At 43.5% G+C, this 24,495-nt stretch overlaps 2 protein-coding genes across 9 annotated transcripts in view; both read right to left on the bottom strand.

The window, feature by feature from the left end:
* The window catches only part of NR2C2 (nuclear receptor subfamily 2 group C member 2), a 104,554-nt gene extending 94,782 nt beyond the window's left edge, over nt 1-9,772 (bottom strand). For 2 of the 7 annotated variants that reach the window (XM_034955884.3, XM_034955886.3), the window contains exon 1: nt 9,457-9,589. The gene's annotated coding sequence lies outside the window, so the exon portion shown is untranslated. Of the gene's footprint in view, nt 1-8,647; nt 8,767-9,456 lie in introns of those variants that run through there. The other 5 variants (XM_034955882.3, XM_034955885.3, XM_063602721.1 and 2 more) reach the window with 4 other exon arrangements.
* Nucleotides 9,773-22,924: 13,152 nt separating this feature from the next.
* The window catches only part of FGD5 (FYVE, RhoGEF and PH domain containing 5), a 123,535-nt gene continuing 121,964 nt past the window's right edge, over nt 22,925-24,495 (bottom strand). For both annotated transcript variants that reach the window (XM_008951689.5, XM_003826223.7), the window contains one exon: nt 22,925-24,299. In XM_008951689.5, the coding sequence (XP_008949937.1) occupies nt 24,263-24,299 (37 nt within the window). In that variant the 3' untranslated portion in view covers nt 22,925-24,262. The remainder of the gene's footprint in view (nt 24,300-24,495) is intronic.

Here is a 24,495-nt window from a genome sequence, read left to right as displayed (position 1 = left end):
AGTAGGGCACAGACTTCACTGCAGTGAAAAGCTGGGCTCTGGAAACACCTGAATCTCCAGTTTCAGATAACAATGAACAAGTCCTGGGACAAGGAGACGCTGCCTTCATTAATAGGAATGAGTGAGGCTGCCTTTCCCTCCACAATCAACTGATTCAAATCATCCATATTTATGTGTTACATGGCTTATAAATATAACATGCAAAGTATCTACTGTCTTGGTATTTCCTTAGCTAAACAACTATATTGGGTTCTGAGGCTCAGGCACTAAGCTCATCTCTCAGATACTGACCATATGAGGTTATAGTGAAGATTTGATCTTAAATGTGTATGCGTTGTGCTTGGGACATAGAAATGCAACACATGGTAGCTATTATTGGTGAAAGGTGATGGTGCCACTTTTGCTTTCTCAGAGAAATCTGAAAGTAACTCAAACTGTAAAATGTGTATTATGATTAGGAATAGGTCTGATTTTGACATAAGGCTCACATGAAATTTAACTGTATACACATGGAAGTAGTGTAAACACACACACAGCCGGGGCGGTGGCTCATGCCTGTAATCCCAGCACTCTGGGAGGCCAAGGCAGGCGGATCACCTGAGGTCAGGAGTTCGAGACCAGCCTGACCAACATGGAGAAACCCTATCTCTACTAAAAATACAAAATCAGCCAGGCATGGTGGCATATGCCTGTAATTCCAGCTGTTTGAGGCTGAGGCAGGAGAATGGCTTGAACCCAGGAGGCAGAGGTTGCAGTGAGCTGAGATTGAGCCACTGCACTCCAGCCTGGGCAACAAAAGTGAAACTCTTGTCTCAAAAAATAAATAAATAATAAAAAAACAAACACCCACACAAAGCATTTGTAATTCGCCCTGTTCAACTGTACAACTGGGCAAAACAATGGGGCTAAATTAGGAAAAAATCTTACAAATATTTAAAAATAAACCAATACCTAATAACTACTTGCAAAATACTACTGGGCATAGAACTCTTGATAGGTACAAGGCATTCAGTATAAGTCTAACTATTCTGATTGTTAGAAGTCTGTTCATATTCATGGGAAAATTAAAATGGAAGGATTTAGATAGCCTGAGAGAGGATAAAAAGTAAGAAATACATAGCTTGAAACTTGCAATCATAGATCAAGACTTGAAAGTAGAAAATGAAATTCAAGTGGCAGGTTTAGTGTAATACAAATGTTTATCAACAGAAAAGATACTCACTGGGATGCCTCTAAGGTTAAGTTTAGGTATACTTCCTGTCAATGGAAAGCCAATTATTTATTTAGACTCCAAGTTTACTTAGCTTTAGGGTCAGGTAATTTCCTTTCCATTGTGACCCTCCATAGGAAAGTTGTTTCTTCCATATTCAAAGCAACTGTAAAAAAGTGCAGCAATGATATGTATATGGTAGAAGTGGCAAGGTTGGGTGAGTGACTAGTAGGGAAGAGAAGTAGCTTTCACATAAATGAAGTTCTTACATATTTATAGTATCAGGGCAGTTCTACAATTTTCTGTGCGGATACCTCCCCTAAAAAAGTCACTACATACTGTGGATGATTTTTTCTTATCCTACCAAGAGCCCAAGTGTAAGGGTGATGTGGACTTTCTTCATATCTATCAGTAAGAGCCAGGGTAGATGGATAGAAGGAAAGCAGGATAAATTCTCTGGACATCCACAATGTGCTTGAAATCAAACTAGGCATGATTTAATCCTTAGCATACCTTCTGAGTATGTAACATTAGCTCACCAATGAAGATGGAAAAAACTGAGACCCAGCACTTGTAACTCGTTTCAAATCATCCAGCTAGTAAGCGATGGAGCTAGGATTCCAACTGAGGCCTCTTTGACTCTAAAATCGCAACATTCCCTCTAGATCACAGTGCCCTTCAAAATAATTTCCCAGAAAAAAGGAAGTCAAGGAGGGAATGAAAAAAAAAAGCGACAGGAAAGAATTATCTAAGGGAACAAAAATTGCTTACATCAATAAGCTAGATCATTTAATAACTGATATACACAACCACTAAGTCGTAATATGTGACTTATGTTTCAGTATTGCTAACAGAAATTTCTGAGGCTGCTCCACCCAGGTAGTACCATGGCAGTTCTTTTAGAACTTTGAACGCATTCTTCCCTTAAAACTTAACCTACACAATAATCACATTAATTAAAATAGTGAGAACAATTTTACTAAGTAAAACTTTTTACTTAACTACAACACGCAGATACAAAAGGGCACAAACCAGCCAGGCTCGGTGGCTCCTGCCTGTAATCCTAGCACTTTAGGAGGCCGGGGTGGGTGGACTGCCTGAGCTCAGGAGTTCAAGACCAGCCTGGGCAACATGGTGAAAACCTGTCTCTACTAAAATACAAAAAATTAGCTGGGCATGGTGGCACACGCCTGTAGTCCCAGCTACTAGGGAGACTGTGGCACGAGAATCCTTTGAACCTGGGAGGCAGAGATTGCAGTGAACCAAGATCGTACCACTGCACTCCGGCCTGGGCGGCAGAGGGAGACTCCATCTCAAAAAACAAAAAAAAGGCACAAATCGTAAATGAACAGTTTGATGAATTTTCACTAACTGAACACACAGAACACACGTGTAAATGCCACTCAGATCAGAAAACAAGACATTACCAATACCCCCAAAAGTCCCTCTCACACCCCTTCCCATAGTCATTAACTTCTCTTCCCTCTCCTGACTTTTATACTACTGGCATTACTTTATAATATTATTGCACTGTTTATAATACACTTTTTGGTATGTCTGGCTTCTTTTGCCCAACATTATTTTTGTAATAACCATGAGAAGTGAATCCATTTTCACTGTCGTACAGTATTCTAATGTACGACTATGCCCAATTTATTTCTCCATTCTATAGCTGACGAACACTTAGATTGTTTCTAGTTTGGAGTCCTTATGATTAGTGCTCCTATGAACATTTTCACACATGCCTTTTGATGTACTGCTTTCTTTTCTTCGTTTGAAAATTTTACTATTTTTAAAAATTAACTGTTTTACTTTTATCTATTTTTAATTTTTATTCTCGAGAAAGTACATTGTTTATTTCTTTAGAAAAGACATATATTATAAATTTATTTTATTTTTAAAAATCTGTATTATATTAAATAAGTCAACAACACAGTCTAATTATTAGCCTTTCCAGTTAAAAGCTGATATATACTTTGTGACATCTGCTTTTAGTCTTGGTAAAGCAATCAACTAAAAAATGATTTTTCAATTCCAGGGTTAGTCATCTTATCAACCTAATAAAAAGGTGCATCATTACAGACACCATAGCGGTGGGACAGGGGACAAGAACGAGTGTGGTACAAATGACATATCCAAAATGTTCTAGAAATAATACCTAATCAGATTCACTATACAACAAATACACTGGGGGAAATGCAGCATGAAGCCCGCTAGTATTGTGTAACTTCTCAAGAGCCATCCAATCTCAGTTGTTTTTTTTTTTTTTTTGAGATGAAGTCTCGCACTGTCGCCCAGGCTGGAGTGCAGTGGCGTGATCTTGGTTCACTGCAACCTCCACCTCCCGGGTTCAAGTGATTCTCCTGCCTCAGCCTCCCGAGTAGCTGGGATTACAGGCGCCTGCCACCACGCCCAGCTAATTTTTTGTATTGTTAGTAGAGACGGGGTTTCACTATGTTGGCCAGGCTGGTCTTGAACTCCTGACCTCATGATCCGCCTGCCTTGGCCTCCCAAAGTGCTGGGATTACAGGGGTGAGCCACCACGCCTGGCCGTACGTGAATCTTTCTTTTTAAGGAACATGGGTGGGCAGTCAGGTAGGAAACTTTTTCCCCTGCATAGCTTTTATCAACATATGAACAACAAAGGTAAATAAAGCAGCTCCCTGTAAAACCAGGAAGGCTTCAGGCTTGAGTCTAGCCCTACCAGCCTCTCATTTCTCTTCACTTTTCAGCAGCAGTCACCCCATTTTCCAGGCCCCAAGACCTTTTCTCACACCTCTCACTAACGCAAACAGGGGGAAATATTCTTTTACACTTGGGCACTTGGAATGAAATTCCTCTCCATCTACATGTTAACATTTCAGGGATTAGAATCTTTGGGGTCACTGTTAATAATTATGGAATAGAAAGTTTCACCTCCTATTAAAGGACTTCAGGCCTCTTATTACAGCGAAGGAGGTACTTTTTATTGCCCCTAAAAAATCACACTTGCCTCTGAGGCTGACTTTGATCATTACAGGCCAACTGGAGTCCAAGGGTAACAGAAAAAACAGTTAAGTGTCTGAGCTGGCCTATTCCCTTTCTGTCCTTAACAATTCACCTCCCATCCTTCTATTCTAAGACTTCCAGGTACCAGGGGTCTGCATCTGCATTTATTGTACCTTTAACAAATGCCTACGCCAATGCCCTGATCTGGCTTTCATCCCTCTAGTCATTCCCACTCCTCATCATTGTTGAGCTGTGCTAGTTGAGCTGTTGTTCTTGGGCAGTTCTTCCTTTTGGTATAGAGCTCCTGCTGCTTTACTCTCTAGCACTCAGGACCTGAAGTGAGCAAGGGGAGTAGGACTGCTACCTCGGGTAGCAATAGCGGGATATGGGGAAAGAATGGCAGGATGGGAGAGAATGACAGAGAATCTCAGCTTCTGGCATATTAAGTTGAAGGCAAGCAAACCTCCAACGAATAAGGAAGAACATATCTTTTACAATGTGTAACAGGAGCACAAATGTATCCATTAGGTTAAAGATGATGATCACACAGGGAAGAAAAAAGGCATCATTTAAGGCCCTCATAATTAGCAATAAAGTAAAAAGAGGTAAACAAAAATCTAGCAGGGGATTCTTACATCAAGGCTGGACTTGGGGTCTAGACCACTTCCAATTCTGAGATTCTAAGATTCCTTCACGGACTCCCCCCGTGTGGTATTTTTTAAGATGATACTTGTATAGGAGATGGTTTGGGACTAAAGGAGCACATGGCTTATAGGTAAGAGAACTCAACAATAAAAATCCCAACGGAGGGCCCTCGATATGTGGAGACACTCAGGCAGCTAGACACAGGAGACCAGTGGCTCAGCGCCACGGCTGAAGACAGGGCTGCTCCACAAAGACTCACCTCCCTTGTTCTCAAAGTCATTCAGACAACAAGTATCCGCTATCCCTGGCCCCAATCTCAATGCTGGCTCCCACCTCCCTGTTTGACAAATGGGGAATTATAAGCCTCAGAGAGGCTACCAACTCCAGGTTCTGAAGCCAGGCCTTTCTGCCTTCATAGCCCAAGCTCTGTCACTGCACTGCCCTGCCATGTTACTCCTTGGAGACAGATGCTAAAAACTTCCCAGTTCCTGGGCGCGGTGGCTCACCCCTGTAATCCCAGCACTTTGGGAGGCCGAGGCAGGCAGATCACGAGGTCAGGAGTTTGAGACCATCCTGGCTAACATGGTGAAACACCGTCTCTACTAAAAATCCAAAAATTAGCCAGGCGTGGTGGCGGGCACCTGTAGTCCCAGCCACTGGGGAGGCTGAGGCAGAAGAATGGCGTGAACCCAGGAGGCAGAGCTTGCAGTGAGCCGAGATCGCGCCGCTGCACTCCAGCCTGGGTGACAGAGCGAGACTCCCAAAAACAAAAAAAAACACACAAAAAAAACTTCCAGCCATCCTCATAAAGTGAGGAGGTTGTTACACACAGGGATTTTCTATAAAAGAATGATCACGAAACAAAACTTAAAAGTCACTGTGAATACAACTACTGAAAGCAATAAATAACTTAACGATGTAAGACAACATATAGCTGTTTTACTAAACTAGCAGTTCTTTGGTTACCCTGAGTAATTAGCTTAAGGAATTGAACAACTGATACCAAAAATCTTTGAGCAAGACAGAAAAAAAAAACCCAAAAATAAACAGTTAAACTATTATTATTTTTAAAATACCATAACAATATCTTATTTTAAAAGTTTTACAATATAAAATAAGTTAATACAAATGTTTTATTTACCACACTTTCGAGTAGAAACTTGATGTATACTTAACAAAATTTGCTTTTAACCTTGGTAAAGCAATTAAAAGGTGATTTTCAATAATTTCATTAAAGGAATCAATTTATCTTTAGAAAGATAAATATCCCGAATTAATGGCTACAGAGACTTTCAACTCCCAATTCCCTGTGAACCCACTGGAGGCTTGTTCCTTCTCTCCAATCCCCTGTGATGGTGAGACAAAAATCAGAATATGTGATTTCAAGAAAATCATGGTAGCTTAGTGCTTTGTTTCTTCAGCTAAAGTAAATAACATAGTTATGTTTGGGCTATTTCTTCCTTCACATATGAACTTATTAACTTTCATGTAGTTAAACTTGTAATTCAATCATAAAAAAATGAGTGGGAAAAACTATTGAAATGGGTCATTTTATCCATATTTATGTCTCCAGAAAGCGACATATCTGTCAGAAATCACTTGCTAAATTCAACCAAATACCGTAACAGGCTTATTATTGCTGGCAGTGCTATCTGAATTGCCAAAGAGGCTCACACAAAAGGTATCCATCAATGTACAGCAACTTAGTTATCAGTGACATCATAAATTATCAACAATTCATTCAACAAATAGTGCCAAGCACTCTTCTAAGTGCTGGATAAGTAATGGTAAACAAAATGTATTCCTGCTCTCACAGCTTACAGTGTGGTAAGGACAGACATTAATCAAATAATCACATAATAGAGTGTGTAATTATAAAGTGAGATAAAGATTATAAAGAAAAGAATAAAAAGAATCTGATTTAGACTGGCAATGGGAATTAGGACTTCCCTGAAGAAGTGATGCTTGAGCCAATATCTGAGGTAGGGTGGGGGTGGGGGGTAAGCTTACACTGTAAGCTACACTGGTCAAGGAAGTTGAAGGTAGGCCAGTGTGTCTAGAGCACAGGAAGCTAGGGGTACCACAGATAAGAAAATAATGAAAAGCCTTGGAAAGGTTTTTAAACATGGAACAGGAAGCCTCTGCCATTACGTGGGTTCTAGTGGCGCCTGAACAACATACTGCCTGTAAGAGAGTTTTGTAAATCATAAAGCACCCTATACTTTGGTTAGTACTATTTAGTTCCACTATTTTGTTTTCCAGACTTTTGTCCTGGATGCCATGTAACTAGCTGAAAGCACAGAGCCAAAACTAGAATCTCGGTGTTCGAATCTATTGTTTTTGCCCCTACACCACACTGCATAAAAATTTCATTATTTATATCACTTAATTAGTCCAATGTCTATACCAGTACTTCATAATGACAACAATAACTCTATTTACACAGTATTTGCTACATGTCAGGCACTTTTCTAAGCTCTATTATTTACATTAACTCATCTAATCTTCAGTTCAGGAAGGAAGGCTCTATTATTGTCCAGATGAGGACAGTGAGGCTAGGAAAGGTAGCTTACACAAAATCACACTGCTAGTAAAAGTTGGGGAGTTGCTAACCACAACACTAAAACATTTTATGTCTGTGTATGTATGTGTATAAATATCTCTATCTCGAGAGAGAGAAAGAGAGAACTCACACACAGAGAATTATATTCAACTCCAGCCTGGGCGATAGAGTGAGACCCTGGTCTCAAAAAATAAATAAATAAATAAATAAATCATATTCACATGTTTGAGGACCAGTGTCTTACTTTTTTGTATTCCCAGCCTAGCACATAGTGCCTGGAGTATTCGTAGCACTCAGGAAATACCTGATGAACTGAAAATGTATATAAGAGGCTGACGAAGGATTTGAATCTGGAAGTAAAGTGAGTTTCTGAGGCCCTCCTCCCAAGTCATGTATTCATCAGTAATTCATATGAAGGCTGTATATTCCTCGACTTTCTTATTACATTGAAGATTTGTTCCTCACTACCGTTGCTATATTTCACAGCCTTTGGCTTGGAGACAAAGTGGGATAATGGACAATTACTAGTTCCAACCAACTCTCCAGCCACAAGCAGCCAGTTCTCGATCACATCAAATGCTCTTCCTCCAGGGCCGTTACACGGGCTGTCCTGTCTGGAATGCCATTCCTCCCTTGGGTTCCTCTGTTCAAACATCACTTACTCAGAGAGGCCACCCTGACCATTCCATCTAAATTAATGCCTCAGGTCTTCTTCAGCAGGTCATTTGGCTTCTTTTCTTTCACAGAACTTATGACTCTCTGGAATTATTTGTCTATTCACCCCCCAGCCCCCAACTCTAGTGAGGGCAGGGGTCTTGTACAGCTGGTTCTCCAGATGTGTCCCCAGTGCCTAAAAAACTAAGTCAACATGTATTCAGCGAACGAATGAGAAGAGAATCACTCCCGAATTGTGCTCTCTCAAACCCCAAATACCCTTAACGCTTGCCTCTCCTGGTGGCTGTAATCCCATTTTTAACAATAACACCATTTTCAAGTGACTCTGAAGCTCGCAAAGTAGCGTTGACTCCATTTTCTGAGTAGAGCCCCACAAACAATGCTCAGAAGGGAGGTCCGGCCTGGCAAGAATGCGCATGCCCCCCATTTACAGTCGATAAAATTGAGCCTCATTAGGGGATTCGCCAAGGCCGCTGCGAAATAACGAGCAGGAGCCCTGAAAAGTGTCCTGGTTCCGAAAACCTCTTCCCACGAGAGCGCATCGTGGACTCGAAATGCTTCATCACCTTTATTACTATTGTTCCTCAGTACTCATTCGAGACGCGTTCCCGGCGGAGGGAAGCAGCCCACCTGCTGACCCAAGACCAGGCGCCGGCCTCTCCACCCGGCCGCGCCCCTCGCGCCCCGCCCCCGCCGACCCAGCCCCACTCTTCGCCCCGGCCTCTACTCCCGCCCCGCCAGGGCTCCCGCGCCCCATAAGGACCACCCTCTTCCGCCTCAGCCAATCAGCAAAGCGTAGGGGGGCGGTGCCATAGGCCCCGGCCCTCCTATCTGGGCGCCAATTAGCCAGCCCATCCGTCGCTCACGAGGTCGCGCCTCGCACCCGCCTTCCTCCTTTTCTTTTACCCTCCCCTTCAGAAAAAACGGCGGTTGGGCTGCGACGGCCGCCAAAGGCGGACTAGAAGCGGAGGGGTGAAAATCCCGGGAGAGAAGGAAGAAGGGACTGCAGGCGGGAGGAGGAGGAGGAGAAGGAGGAAGGGAGCCCGCCCAGCCGGAGCCATCTCCGTCGAGAACAAAATGGCGGCGCTGGCGGAGGGCCAACTATGAGGCGGGGCCGCGGCCATTCCCCCTCCGCCCCCACCCTTGCGCCGGCCGGGCCGGTCAGGGGGAACCCGCTCGCTTCGCCCGGCCGCGGGCGGGGAGGGGAGGGGAGCGGCCCGGCCCACTATGCAAAGCGCCGGGCGCCGCCGCCGCCACCCCGTGGCAAAGGTAAAAGGGTCGGGTTCAGCCGCCGCCGCGGCGCCTCCATGTCCGCGCGCCAGGCCCGCCCCCTCCGCCGCCGGCCCGAGCCCGCCCGACCCTCTTTCAATTTTACCTCAGGATTTGGCGCCAAAGCGGCCTCGAAGCGGGTCCCGTGTCTGCGGCGGGCGGCCCCCGGCGCGGAGGGCAGGGCGCGGGGAGCCCGGGCTCCCGGTGTCGGCGGATGGCGGGAGCCCGGGGGCCGCGGGCTCGCGGGGCAGCGGGCGAGAGACGAGACGCCGAGGTGGGAGCGGGGTGGCAGGGACGGGCCCGGGGGCGCCGCCGGGGTCGCGGAGAAGGGGGGGTTTGTTATTGTTTTTGTCAGTGAAAGGTCAGAGTTCGTGACCCCGGTGCCGCCGCCGCCGCCGCCCGCGCGCTGGTAGGAGGAGGGCGAATGTTCTTCTTCCTCTTCCCAGCGCCAGCCTCGCCGCCGCGGCGGGGGGCGGGCGAGAACGCGATTGGCTGAGGCGCGCGCGCGCACCGGAACGCCGCAGCCGGCGCTCGGTCCATCCGGCCCGTGGGCTGTGGGGCCCCGGGCGGCGGTGGCTACGTAGCTGCCGCCGGCCTTGGCCGCGGCCGGGCGGGCGGATATGTGGCTTAAATGGCGCAGCCGTCGGGGCCTAGAGGCTGAAGGGCTGGTCGTCCTAAAAACTCGTGGACGTCGCGCACGGTTACCCGGACGCAGGCCCGCCCCTCCGAGGAACCGCGAGCTCCTCGCAGCTGGGTGGGGACCGTCCTCGCAGTGGCGGCCTCCACCCTGCCTTCTCGCTTAGCCAAGGCTTCTGGAAGGCTCGCAAAGTGTCTGTTGTTGGAAGAAGCCGGGCCCTGACTGGCGCGACGGATTCGCCCAGCCGCTCAGCAGAGCGTCTGTAGGTCGGAAGTGGGGGTTATATTGGGTGGGTATTGAGCTCTTCGGCCCTTCCTCGGTACTGATAGTTTTTAATTTAGGTTTTAAAGGTCTAAAGATGCGCCCGTTCTGGCCATCTCAGGTGAAATGTTGAAACGCCCCAGAACCTATAATTTTTGGTTTCTTAGTAAACATACGATCCAGATCTTGTGTAATTCCATGCCCCTCCTCCTCGAGATTTGGAAGTAGTACATGGTAATAGGGATGTGTGAAGCAGCTTTTAGCAGCATTGCTTAAATTTATTTGAAGAAAATGGCCTGTCTTGATCTTAAACTCTTGGGCTGTAGGTTTTCCTTACATATTTTTCTGTTTTATGTCGTGGTTTTGACTTGCCTGGGAAGGTGCAGGCGCTTATTTATCCTAAATGCCCTGAAGTGTTTAGGCTACAGGCTGTAGATCTTATACTGATTTTTTTTCTTCAGTTTTCTTGCTTATTAAGAATAAATATTGACTCCAGAATGGATGGGTTAACTTTTTTTCCCACACAGTATCCATTTGGGTTTTTATCAGGATGACTCCAACTTTTAGTATTTTTTTTTCCATAATCTTACAATATTTCTATTTGGTAAAAAATGTTTTAAACACACCTATTTCCCCTTCCTCCTTTTTCTGACGTTGCAAAATTGGGAAAAGAGCTTTTTTCATGGTAAAGCACAGCTCTTGAAATTGGAAGAGGCCTTAAGGGAATGTGGTCAAATTTTTTTCTTGCAGAAAGATTTTCCGATTTTAGGGGTGAAGTGGGTGAGAACTAGAAGGGTCAAGTGATGTGCCTGAGATGCAAAAGCAATTGCTTTTTTGCATTTTTGAAATTTGCTGTTTGATATTGGAATACATTCTTAAATAAATGTGGATCATTTTAATGCACATTTCTCACTTTTTTTGCTAATGACTTATTACTTGCTGTTTATTTTAGAATATGCTTTTTGTCTAATGATGTTAGATAAAAAGCAAATTTGGAGCAGTTTTCTTATTCGAGTTCAAAATGGTTCATAAAGCAGCGAAGACAACTCAAAACATCAGTAACACATTTGGCCCAGGAACTGCTAACAAACATACAGTGCAGTGGTGGCTTAAGAAGTTTTGCAAGGAAGAGAGCCTTGAAGATGAGGAACGTGATATGGGCCATGGGAAGTTGACAACGACCAATTGAGAGCAATCATTGAACTACATGAAAAATTACAGAAGAACTCAGCGTTGACTATTCTACGGTCATTAGGGTCGCTCAGCATTCGAAGCAAATCGGAAAGGTGAAAAAGCTTGATAAGTGGGTGCCTCATGAGCTGAGCGGAAATCAAAACTATCGTTTTGAAGTGTAGTCTTCTTTTATGCTACGCAATAACAAACCATTTCTCAATCGGATTGTGACATGTAACGAAAAGTGAATTTTATACAACAACCAGCTCAGTGGTTGGACCAAGAGGCAGCTCCAGAGCAGTTCCCAAAGCCAAACTTGCACCAAAAAAAAGGTCATGGTCACTGTTTGGTGGTCTGCTGCCCATCTGATCCAGTACAGTTTTCTGAATCCTGGCGAAACCATTACATCTGAGAAGTATGCTCAGCAAATTGGTAAGATGCACCGAAAACTGCAATACCTGCTGCCTGCATTGGTCAACAGAAAGGGCCCAATTCTTCTCCACGACAACACCTGACTGCGTGTTGCACAACCAGTGCTTCAAAAGTTGAAGGAATTGGGCTACAAAGTTTTGCCTCATCCACCATATTCACCTGACCTTTCGCCAACTGACTACCACTTCTGCTAGCATCTTGACAACTTTTTGCAGGGAAAACACTTCAGCATGATGCAGAAAATGCTTTCCAAGAGTTCGTCAAATCCTGAAGCACGGATTTTTATGCTACAGGAATAAACAAACATTTCTCATTGGCAAAAATGTGTTGATTGTAATGGTTCCTGTTTTGATTAATAGAATATGTTTTAGCGTAGTTACAATGATTTAAAATTCGCAGTCTGGAAATTTAATTTTTGTGTCAACCTAATATTTCTATGGTAAATCCTTGCAAACATGGAAACAATGCATTTGGCCCAGTGCTTTGTGGTTGTGTACTCTTTTTCTTTCTTTTTGTAATAGATGGCATTGGCCGGGCATGGTGGCTCATGCCTGTAATCCCAGCATTTTGGGAGGGTGAGGTGGGTGGATCACCTGAGGTCAGGAGTTCAAGACCAGCCTGACTAACATGGTAAAACCCCATCTCTACTAAAAATACAAAAAAATTAGGCGGGGTGGCGGGCATCTAATTCCAGCTACTTCATGAGGCTGCAACAGGAGAATCATTTGAACCCGGGAGGCAGAGGTTGCAGTGAGCCGAGATCACACCATTGCACTCCAGCCTGGGCGATGAGTGAAACTGTCTCAAAAAAAAAAAAAGTTGGGGTCTCGCTGTGTTGACCAGGCTGGTCTCGAACTCCTGGCCTCAAGTGATCCTCCCATCTTGGCCTCCCAAAGTGTTAGGATTACAGGCGTGAGCCACCGCACCCTGCCTGGTTGTGTACTCTTTCAAATACTAAGTTTTTAATGTTAAATGCTGCTTTTAGATACACTGTAAAAATTCACCTATCAATGAGTTTTTTTATTAAAAACATTGCAATTGTACTAGACTTTTATACTAGACTAGCAATAATTGTACTAGACTAGCAATTGTACTAGACTAGCAATAATTCAGGCTTCAATGTTGGTTTATAGTTTTCTCATTTCTTTCATTTAATAGCTCTGTAAAATGAAGCAGTTACTTCCATTTTCCTGAGGTGAGATAAGTTAAGTGCCCTGCACAATGTTATAGGTCCAGTAAGTGAGACTGGAGCTCTGATCTAATCCCTTTGACGTTAAAGTTTGTGCAGTAAACCAGCTATGTCAGTTTGCCACATTTGTAATAGTGTTCAATAAATTTTCACTTAAAGGTTTAATATTAAAGTAGTAGCAAGAATTCATAACCTTAATTGGCTTTAACAGCTTTTCTTTCCCTGAAAACAGATGCATATGTACACATGCACACAGATTGCTTACAATATCAGCACGTAAAAGGCCTTTGCACATTGAAGTCGGCACTGCTTTGGTGCCTTTTTTGTTTTTTGGCTCGGTGTTTTGACTGCACGTCTTTTTGGATAGAATTTTATAGTTAGAAAGTAGCTAACACTTGGGTTTTATAGGCACAAAAAACAAGTCTTATACTAGCTGTACTTTATTTTTTGAGTTCTTATTAATGAGGAACATCCACTTTTGCATTGACAGTGATTTCAAGATTGCTTTATCAGCCTTTAAAGGATTCTTGACTAGTCATGCACATCAGAACTGCCAGGTCCCCAGTGGTTCTGAAGCAGTAAGCTTTGGGTGGGCTCTGGCATCAGCACTTTCACTAAGCTTCACAGATAATTCTGATGCATACTCCAGGCCTGAACCACTGATCAATTTGAAACATGCATAACAAAGCAAAAAAAGTTTTGTTTCACCTTTTGAAATACAGCTAACTCTTTTACCATGCCAGAGATCATTCAGAGAGACAGGTCCTTGCTCCGGAGTGATATAGATCTGGCAGTACCCAGCCCTTGTGTGTGTGCGTTAGCTCAGCACCTGCCCACACTGCGAGCCCCCGTAGGATGTGCCTTGTCCTTCCCTGTTTCAGCACTTAACACAATACCTGGTACAGAGTATGTAGTGGGCATCTGTTGAATGAATGCTTTTCCCAGTAGCAGTGTATTCATACAATATTAATATAATTGTCCCCTGGTTTACAGATAAAAATGAAAGCATCAAGTGCCCAGTGAGTGAGACCCAGGTGTTCTTCCTCCACCCCTAGTGGTCCCCTGGGCAGGTCTTTTTTTTTGTAACACCAGTCTGTTCTGTAGTCAATCATTGATTGACTTGTCTGTGAACTTGGAGGAACTGTTTCATAGTTTCATTAGCACAGAGTAAACGTGTTTGCCATGCAAGGTTATTTTGCATCTGCATTTAAGTGATAATGTTGAATCAATGAAAAGTTTTGATTAAGCAATAGTTGTAGATATGCTAAGTTTTTCAAATTACTAATATCAAGTGGAGATTGTTTTTACTTTTAAGGGGATTGCTTTTGTGATAGCATAAATAATGGTTTTCCTTTTTTGTAATGTAAATTAATTGCTGGCAACTTTTGTATTCCCATAGACTGGGGAAGCTTAATTGCCTTTATAAGTACTTATGTACAACTTTGTATCAAATTTTCTGTAATAGTTTATGCTTTAGTACTATATATGTACTAATAATTTTATCTGACTTCTGTTTATATCGTTTGTACAATTACATGGTTGTAAAATAAACTTTTAAACATCACGTAATTGCTGTTAGCCACCCATCCCCACCCCCTTTTTTTAACTGTGGAATCTGAGTCAGGTACAGTGGCTTACGCCTGTAATCCCCGTGCTTTGGAAGACTCGGGCAGGTGGATTGCCTGAGTTTGAGACCAGCGTGGGCAACATGGCGAAACACTGTCTCCACTAAAAAATACAAAAATTAGCTGGGGTTGGCCTGCCCCTGTAGTCTCAGCTACTCAGGAGGCTGAGATAGGAGGAATGCTTGAGCCTGGGGAGGTAGGGAAGTCAAGGCTGCAGTAAGCCATGGTTGTGCCACTGCACTCCAGCCTGGGTGACAGAGCAAGACCCTGTCTCAGAAAAAAAGTATGGAATCTGGACAGATAGATATAATCTCTGAAGAGCAGATTGCACATTCCTTACACTTAATACCTTATCCTGTTTAATCTTACAATAACCTTGTGAAGTAGATGGTATTATCCTGTTTTTACAGCTAAATAGGCCGAGACCTAAACAAAGAGGATGATTCCTCCAAAGTTGCCTGGCTAGCAAGGGGTGGAACATTTATTAGTAGCTCTCTGCTTGTTTCTTCTCTTCTGTCCTTGAGGGCTGTGAGAGGAAGAAAACTCTTCTATGCATCTCCATGCTGTGTCAAAGTCAAGCTCTAGCACAGCCTGCCAGGCTATTTGGGGAGGCCTCAAGTTCTATATAAATGGCCCTTGTTCTTCCCAAGAGGAGAATAGAGAAAGGCTGTTTTCCCTGTGGTGGATTAATGGTATGAGAATGCAGGGACACCAAGAATGCATTTCCTAGCCTCTTCCTGAACTGCTTTTCTGAGACTCACACCCCTTTAGTCTCTGGGGCTTCCTGGGCCTTGAAAAAGTGTTACTTCCAAGTTGTACTTGGCTCAAATATCTCAGAATAGTAGTTCTGTCCTTTGAGATAGGCATGAACCTCTTTGAGAATCGGATGGAAAGTTACATTCTCAGAAAAATGTACTGACCCTTGATCCCTGTTTTTAGAGTATGTGTTGTTCCAAGGGAAGTTTTTTGTTTTTTAAATGTTACCTAAGTAGGAACTGTCTGTGTCAATCTTAAGGATAAGAGGTGGAGGGGAGAGTTCTACTGGTGAGCATGTAGACTTAGCCGTTTGTTTTCAGTTAAGTATAATAACCTTGGTATTAGCCATGCATGTGTCCCTGAGTCCCCAGCCTCTTCTAGTTCTTTTGTTCCCCTCCATTGCCCCTCCATCCCCCCACCAGAAAGAAAACTTATTTTCTGCTAGCATGGCGTTAGGGAATCTTAGGATGTCATGATACTTCACAGAGATTCCTAACTGATCCCCATCTTCAGTCCCATCCTGGCCTTCCAAGACACCTGTGCCTCCAGTTTGTGAGCCTCCAGGGGCAGAAGCCCTTTTGTGTCTTCACTGGCATCCCTGTCTGAAGCACTTTGGTGATTATTTTCTTGTGTCTGCATGTTATATCTTCCAAAAATGGGTTGACATTTTCTATACCTTGTGTCTCCTCTAGAACTATCCTTTGGGTTATATCTTTTTATTCACTTGCTGGCTTTAGTGAATTTGAGGAGGGAGCTAAGAAATGCATGTTTTCTAGTCATCTATTGCATAATTAATCACACCCAAACTCAATGGCCTAAAGACTAACAGTCACTTTTTTTTTTTTTTTTTAATGAAAATCTTTTAATTCTAGGGGAGTCAAGTTGTTCTCTCTTGGCATCCCTCATGGTCACATGGCTGGAGTCATCTGAAAGCTTCCCTTATACGTCTGTGATTAATACTTGCTGTCAGTGTGAACACCTACATGTGGCCACAAAGTAAGATTCAGGGTCACATTGAGTAGTACTGTAGCTGCATTTTTAAAAGAGCTAATTTTATGCCTATAATAACTTTCATAATTATATGTGTTAGAATAATCAAGTCTCATGCTTTAGGGCATAGCCAATTACTGTAGCCTTCAAGAAGTAAGTTATTTTCTCATGTATGCTGCTCACAACAGGATAGCTCCATTACACATTCATGAATTCTAGTGTGGCATTATTAAGGGCTGGTAAGTACAGGCCACTGGATTTGAAGGACCACAGACTTACTAGAGATGACAATTCTTGAACATCCTGGTCTCCTGCTTGTATGTGTTACTTAGTTCTAAGGAGCATAGGGCTTATTGACTACACTTTATCATAAGATAGATTTTTGGATACAGCTGTTGATGAACATACCGAAGATGAGATTTGAATATTGATGAGAACTTGAGGTCATTTAGGGCAGTTTACATTTGAGTGGGTAATCTTTATATATAAACAAGGGTAGTCATCACTGTTGAAAATGCTTTAGGGCCACTTGGCATGAAACGTTTTAAAGTTCTACAATAGAACTTTAAAGAACTCTCAGTTCCTGAAGGATTTTTATAATGTATAATTTACAAATACAGATAAATGGGGTTTTCTCTTAATTGCTACAGTATCCATTTCCGAATCAGAAGAATTTGTGTAAACTTTACCATGAATTTTATATCTTTTTCCAAAACCTTGTTAGTTTTGAAGCCAGCCAAAAAACAAAACTGGAAACGTCATTACATTTCCATCCATTTTGCAACCCATTCCCAGAGTTTGAAAAACATGGCTCCAAGCTAAAACAAAAAACAAAAACAAAAAAAAACTTGTTTTCAGCTTGCTTCATACAGATTTTATTTTGTGCAAGCCTCTCTTTTGCTCTTGTGGAAGTGCTGCCTCTCTACACTGGCTCTATCACAACAGCAGCATGAAAGACGATCAAAATTAGAGAATGAGGCATGTCATTCTGCTGTCAACACAGAATGCCCCTTCCGGTATGACAGCTTCAAATGATCTGGACAAGGAAGATCCCAAGTTCATGTAGAGAATTTGTTCTGCAGAATCTCATGTGATCACTAGGATATTATGAGGCTGGTCACAGGGTCATCAAACTTCTCCAGAGGAAAGTTTTGTGGAAGGAGATGTTTAACCGGCTGGGTGCCACGTTGGTGTAGTCCTGTTTCTACCTCAGTTAGACTGGTTTTCCTCCTCAAATATTACTGTGGGCGTGTATTTCTCCTGTAATGTTTGGCATACTGTCATAGTCTTAAAGGCTTCTTATAATCTTGTCTGATGATACCAGTGCCACTTCTCATGCCTTATAACATTTTCAGATACTCTTGGGTCTCACTTTCTCAAGCTAAGGATCTGAATATTCACTGCAGATACACCTGTAAACTGCCACTTCTACCACAGACTCAGTCTGGTGACAAACCGAGATCACTGCCAATGACTGAACTAAGTTTTTATTCGTTATTCATGGTGGCTGAGCTACCACCTCCTCTATCTTCCCTCCTACCTCCCTCCATCCTGCCTGTGCACAGAATCTCCTGAGGTGCTTGTAGAAACTGAAGATGCCTGGATCCCACCCCAGACTACCTACCCAGAGGGAACCCCAGGAGGTGAGGTGTGGGCCACAGGAGGAGCCTTGAGGAAGTCCCCTCTAGCTCTCGAGGAGGAACAGCCAGAGAGCCAGAGGGGACTTCCTCAAGGCTTCTCCTGTGGCAGGGAGGAGCAGCCTTGGTAGAGTGGGGCACTACCAAGGATAGGGCAGCCTTGGTAGAGTGGCCTCATTCTGGTTGTAGCATGTTGCAAATTTGTGGTCTCTTGCCCCACACTGCTTTGACTTCACATGACCCACAGGCTCTGGAGTGTGCATTGCTTGCATTACCTTATGTTTCTGAAAATAGTCCCCCTCCCCTGGAGGCGCATCCCCCAGGACACAGAGGTGTTCTGTGAACATGCACACCCTCTTCTTGGAACTGGTGCAACAACGGTATGATGGCTGCCTTCCCAATACAAAACTTGTCAACTCACATAGCATACATGTTAACCATAACCTTCAGACTTGTCATATACAATACAGATTCTTAAGGGTTTGAGAATGTAGGTTGAGCATCCCCAATCCAAAAATTTAATCTGAAATGCTCCAAAATCTGAAACTTTTTGTGCACCTACATGACGCTCAAAGGAAATGCTTATTGGAGCATTTCGGATTTTCAGATTAGGGATGCTCAACTGGTTAAGTATCTGCAAATATCCCAAAATCTGAAAAAAAATTCTAAATCCAAAATACTTGTCCTAAGCATTTTGGATAAGATGCTCAATCTGTAGCAAGTAACTAAGAATTTATGAGGTTATTGTTGTTTATAAATTCATCATAGAAATTCTGCTGTTTGTTTCCTCATACGAGAAAAATGTGCTAAATCCATGAAGTCACTTAGACTCCTCATATTTGAGTACGCATCTTAATATGTCAATGAATAACAACACTAGGAGTGTATGTTAAAAATTTTTTAAAGCATGTATGCTTTGGGTTTTAAATATCTAGATTCCCACATTCAGTTGAGGTAAATCTTGTGCATCTGATTGTAGAAAAAATAGAATTATATTCATTTTTACAATATATTGAATTAAAGTTGGGTTATGTGCATGGATTGTAAACTGTGATAAAATTTAATGATTTTTGCTTGGATAATGAAATGCAAAATTGAGTTTGTCTTAGTGTCCTATTTATTCTGACTTCAGAGGAAAAGGTCCTAGTGATTGGTCCTCTGCAGCCAGAGATTTCTGTCAAATTTAGGAAATAATTCACATTGCAGGTGTCAGAGAATTGCTCCTAGTGTCAGCTCATACACATTCAAAAGAGACATTATAGTGAAGCAGTTACAAAGGTGGGCTTTGCCAATTTTGTGTGTGACCCTGGACAGGTGACTTCATGTTTCTAATCCCATTTCCTTATGTGCAAAATGGGTAATAACTTACCTCAGCAGGTCCCTGGGAGAATTAAATGAAAGAACAGGGTTAAAGTGCTAGACACTTCTTTGTTGCTAATAATCATACAAAGGTCTCCTAAGAACCTGAGAGGTCAGTACTGTTTTGCTACTGATTTAACAATTGTCTTTCATTAGGAGCCTAAAAGATCAGTGATATCAAATCAGCTTTCCCCGTGCCACTTACCTTAATACTTAGCAAACATATATAATAGATGCCTAAATAATTGCCCTGTGAGTATTCTATTACAGATCATCCCCAAAATATAGGAAAAAGCATAGCCCTTGCACTCTGTTAATCCAAACTACAGTCTTTCCAGAAGATCTGGTCCAGAGAGTGGACACTGGTGAATCCCCAGCAGCTGCCCCCACAGCTGACTGTTCGGTGCCAATCATGGTGGTCCCTCTTACGAAGATTAAGCTCAGGAGTTGGCAGGTGTAAGTAAGTGTGAACCTGGAGAATGGGAAGGGCCTGTGGGTGCTTCTAAGAAAAAGCTAGCTACACGAAGCCAAGCTGTCTGTCCTTGGTGGCTGTGAACAGGGAATTTTATAGTGTAGCCCCAACCATCAGTGGCAGTCAGCAATAAACTGCTTGGGAACCAACCCTGGAATCAAGCTGACACTGCATGGCAAGTCAGAAAAACCAAATCCCCCTGCTTTTGGATCTCCTTTTAACTGATTTCCAAATTGTTTAAACCAGATTGAGATTGGTTTCCATTTACCTGCTGCTGAAAACAGACATCTTAGTGTAGATATATCTGTCCTCTCCTGACCATGAATGTGTGGAGGCACAGAAGCTTCCATGATCATAGAAACCACAAAACAGGCTGGGGGACAGTGGCTCATGCCTGTAATCCCTGTACTTTTGGAGGCCGAGGCAGGTGGATTGCTTGAGCCTAGAAGTTCAAGGCCAGCCTGGACAACATAGTGAGACCCAATCTCTAAAACAAAATAGCTGGGCGTGGTGGCACATGCCTGTGGGCCCAGCTACTTTGGAAGGCTGAGGTGGGAGGATCGCTTGAACCTGGGAGGTCGAGGCTACAGTGAGCCATGACTGCACCACTGCACTCCAGCCTGGGTGACAGAGTGAGATCCTGTCTCAAAAAAAAAAAAAAAAAAGAAAAGAAAGAAAAAAGAAAAACCAAGAAACACAGGCTGAATCAACAGAAGAATATTCCAGCACATTGTTGACTGACCTGCATCAGAAAGAAACTCAGGTTCCAAGCCTGGTCCTACCACCTTAGCCCAGGTGGCCTCAGTCACCATCTAGGGCTTGCTTCTGTGTTCAGTGTATACTGCTGCTGAAAACAGAGCAAACGAAAGGCCGGATTAGAGGAAAAAAGGACTCTGTCACCCTTCAATTGCTGCAACAGGGTTGCTGGGGTCCTCAGCACTGGCCTGCATGGTGCACGCCCAAAGATCAGAGCAAGCATCAGCCCATCGGGCCACACATTTTCCCAGAACCAGGCTGCATACAAGGGAGAATAAGTCTATTAGCTAGTCAGCCTGCTCAGAAAAACTTAAAGCATATTTCTGATATGTAAAGGAATTATTATTATTAGAGACAGGGACTTGCTCTGTTGCCCAGGCTGGAGAGCAGTGGCATGATGATGGCTTGCTGTAGCATCAACCTCCTAGGCTCAAGTGATCCTGCCTCAGCCTCCCAAGTAGCTGGGACTACAGACGCGCATCACCACACCTGGCTACTTTTTGTATTTTTAGTAGACAGAGAGTTTCTCGCCATGTTGCCCAGGCTGGTGTTGAACCCCTGGGCACAAGCAATCCACCTGCCTTGGCCTCCCAAAGTGTTGCGATTACAGGCGTGAGCCACTGCACTCAGCCAAAAGAATTATTACGACCCAGGAACATACACTACTGTTTATGTTTCTGGTGTGCTTTGTATTAGTAATAAGGAACAGAATTCTTCCTACTTACTAAGACTAACCCAGACTCAAGAAACACATTCAATCTGCAGGGAAAGTGTGAAGCCAGTATTCATGTGAAATAGGTGCTGCTTGTTTTCAGTAAAACTTTGAGTTTTATTATAAACCTTTATTGATTCTGAGAAGCAGGCAGAGGCCAACCCTGTGAAGGTCTGTGCTTTCCTGAGGTAATTAAAATGAAAGAGAAGATTAGATTCCATGACCAAAGTTCAGCCTTACTGTGTTAGGGTTTCTCTTCCTTGCCATTTTTTTTTTTAAGACATGATCTCACTCTGTTACCAGGGTAGAGTGCAGTGTCATGATCATAACTCACTGCAGTCGTGACCTCCTGGGCTAAAGCAATCCTCCTGTCTCAGCCTCCTAAGTAGTTAGGACTATAGGCATAAGCCACTATGCCTGGCTGATTTTTAATTTAGAGTTGGGGTCTCACTATATTGCCTGGGCTGGTCTAGAACTCCTGGACTCAAGCAGTCCTCCTGCCCCAGCCTTCCAAAGTGCTGGGATTACAGGCATGAGCCACCACACCTGGCCCCAATTTTCATGGATAAGGAAAAAGGTCTTCTGTGTATTGTCTTCATTTTGTGCTGTTAAAGAGCAGGGCCCACGACTTTGATAAACCAGTGGGGAAGGGCATGGTGTTATTATACAAAGTAAAAGTAAAGTTATGGGCCCTGCTCTTTTCAGACCACTTTCACAAACATTCCATTTGTGCCTTTTCCCCTGAACCTGTGGGAGAAGCTAGAATGATCTCCATGTAATAGAAGAAGACACCAAAGCTCAGAGCAACTTAAGTGAGTGGCTCGTCTATGCTGCTTCTTCCTGATAAACATGGCCTTTGCTGGGGGTGCACAGTAAAGGGGCTGCTCTGTGCCCAGTGAGCAGAGGGGCAGAGCAGTTATTATGGGGGACTTCGAGCAGCATCTCCGTGGTGTCACGGCTGGTCATATCCCCAGCATCTGGGTCCAGTGGGAAGGAGCACCCTCTGACCGGGTGGGATGGCTTCATCCCTAGTAGAAAAGGTAGCAGAAATTAGCCTGAAATGAGTACACAAAGAACCACAGGAAGGACTTGTAATACAAGGTCCAGATAAAAAGGTAATCCCTTGCCCAGTCACACATGAGCCCCTGCCAGTTTCCTTTTACAGAACCTGTCCAGTGTGTTTTTCATCTATAACCCAGACATTTTTATTAGGGTAACTATCCACTGAGAAATAAAAGCCCTATTACCTCTTTACAGAGCATCCAAAATAGGATGATGATATAAAGTAAAAGAGGCCTTCTGATGACTTTCAGACCCGTGATTCTATCTGGAACTCAGAAACTGACCATGGGCAGCAATGTGAGCAGACTGGGGAAACTTCCCCCTGCCTGGTACTGAAGTCCTGCTCTGCTCAACAGCTCTAGGAAGCCCATTTCAGTGTCTGATGATGAAAATGATTCAGTTGGAATTAAGCCCTCAAAAATTAACAAAAACACTGTCTAATCACTTAGTGTGAACCATTAGTTACATGTTTAATGCAAACATTTTAAAAGAACTGCAAACTGGAAAAAAAAATTCCCCTGAAAATATTTAATGCAAGTAAGTCCAGAGATGGTGCTTTTTACAAAAAGTTTGTCAGCAAATTCCCTTTTTTTGTAGGGGACAGGGCAGCAACAGAATGGGGACAGGATATCAAACAATTGATTTTTATTGCAGTAAGAGTAACAAGGAATCCCACCCCTCACATGCCCTTTGTTTTATGTAAAAACCTGTCCAGCAGAATAAGCAACAGTCACCCTCAGGAGGCGATTTAGCCCCAAGTGCCCATAGAACAGCCTCAGGCCACGACTTCTGTGCTCCCTCGCTGTTCCCAGAGCCATCTGCCAAGACCAGGAATTCACCTTTGGAGTCTAACTTGTTTTCTCTTTTTTTCACCTCTCAAAAAATAAAAAGCCTTCAGTAATACAGCCCAAGGATTACCGTGCGTCTAAAAGAAGGATAGATTCCCATAAACAATGTTGTCAGCTTGAGTGAGGTAAACACAGAAAGGCACACAATAAATTAAAGCAGACCCTGACTCTTCAGAGGCCCTGCGGTGACCTCTGGGGGGCCAGATCTGCCAGTGGCTGCATTTCCAGCACTGACATAGTGTTGAGGACTGCTCTGGGGGAGGAGGGACCCCTCCTTTAATAAGTTATGTTAGTATACAGGTCACAAGGTCGACTGGAGGAGAAAATCCTCCCCTTCCTATCTGGTGGGGCGCAGCCCCTCTAAAGTGATGTGTGCTTGCACACCAGCAAGCCACAGCCAGGTCTGCACAAATCCATTTTATGTACACCCTTGTTAGAAAACTGGTGGCACATTAGTCCACAGGATTCCATCTGTTATTGACTTAAGTAAATCACTTAGAAAACACAAAATTGGAGGTTGCAGCTCCGTAAAATAATAAAGTGCTTTCGATGAGAGTAGCTGTTACTGATAGCTTCTCATTTCACCTGAGGCACCACAATCAATTTTTGAAAGGTGATAAGATTTATCATGAGTAAAAACTGTAAGAGCTTCTTTCTACTAAAAAGCCTGCATTTCTAAATGTACTTTTCATTGGTTTCCACATCTTCATCTTACTAAATTTTCACTCACTGCGGGGTAAGGAAACAGTTTATTACCGGGTGGCGGGTGGGGGTAGGGGTGGAAAACACAGAAAAGGAGAGGTCCATAAATATCCCTTAAGGATTCCACTCATGAAGATGTTGGCAAGGGCAGGGGAGTGGTGGGGCGGTTATAGCAAAAAAGGTCAGGCCTCATTGCTGAATCCAGGTGTGTGTCCGGATGAGTTGAGCCACAGCTTAGCTTCTAAAAGCATTCACATATTGACCTAAGAATTTGTTACAAGTCCACATGCTTGATTAACTGCTATAACACACTCGCATCTTCCATGGCCTCGATCCACCTATAAAACAAAACAGAGAGGACATTTGGTTTTGCGGCTCTGCCTATGACTCTGGTCACAGAACCTAGAAAAGACTGGACTAGTAGATTCCTCTTAGTTTGAAGTCAAGGACCATGTCGTAGTTGTATTTGTTTCTCAAACATGTTTTCTATATTCAGCAAAAGGCCTGGAACACAGGGCAAAAGTTTACTGAATC

The sequence above is a fragment of the Pan paniscus genome, chromosome 2, assembly GCF_029289425.2.
Source record: "Pan paniscus chromosome 2, NHGRI_mPanPan1-v2.0_pri, whole genome shotgun sequence".
Taxonomy (NCBI): Eukaryota; Metazoa; Chordata; class Mammalia; order Primates; family Hominidae; genus Pan; species Pan paniscus.
The sequence above is the reverse complement of the archived record's forward strand: the minus strand, read 5'-3'. Positions and strand labels throughout refer to the sequence as shown.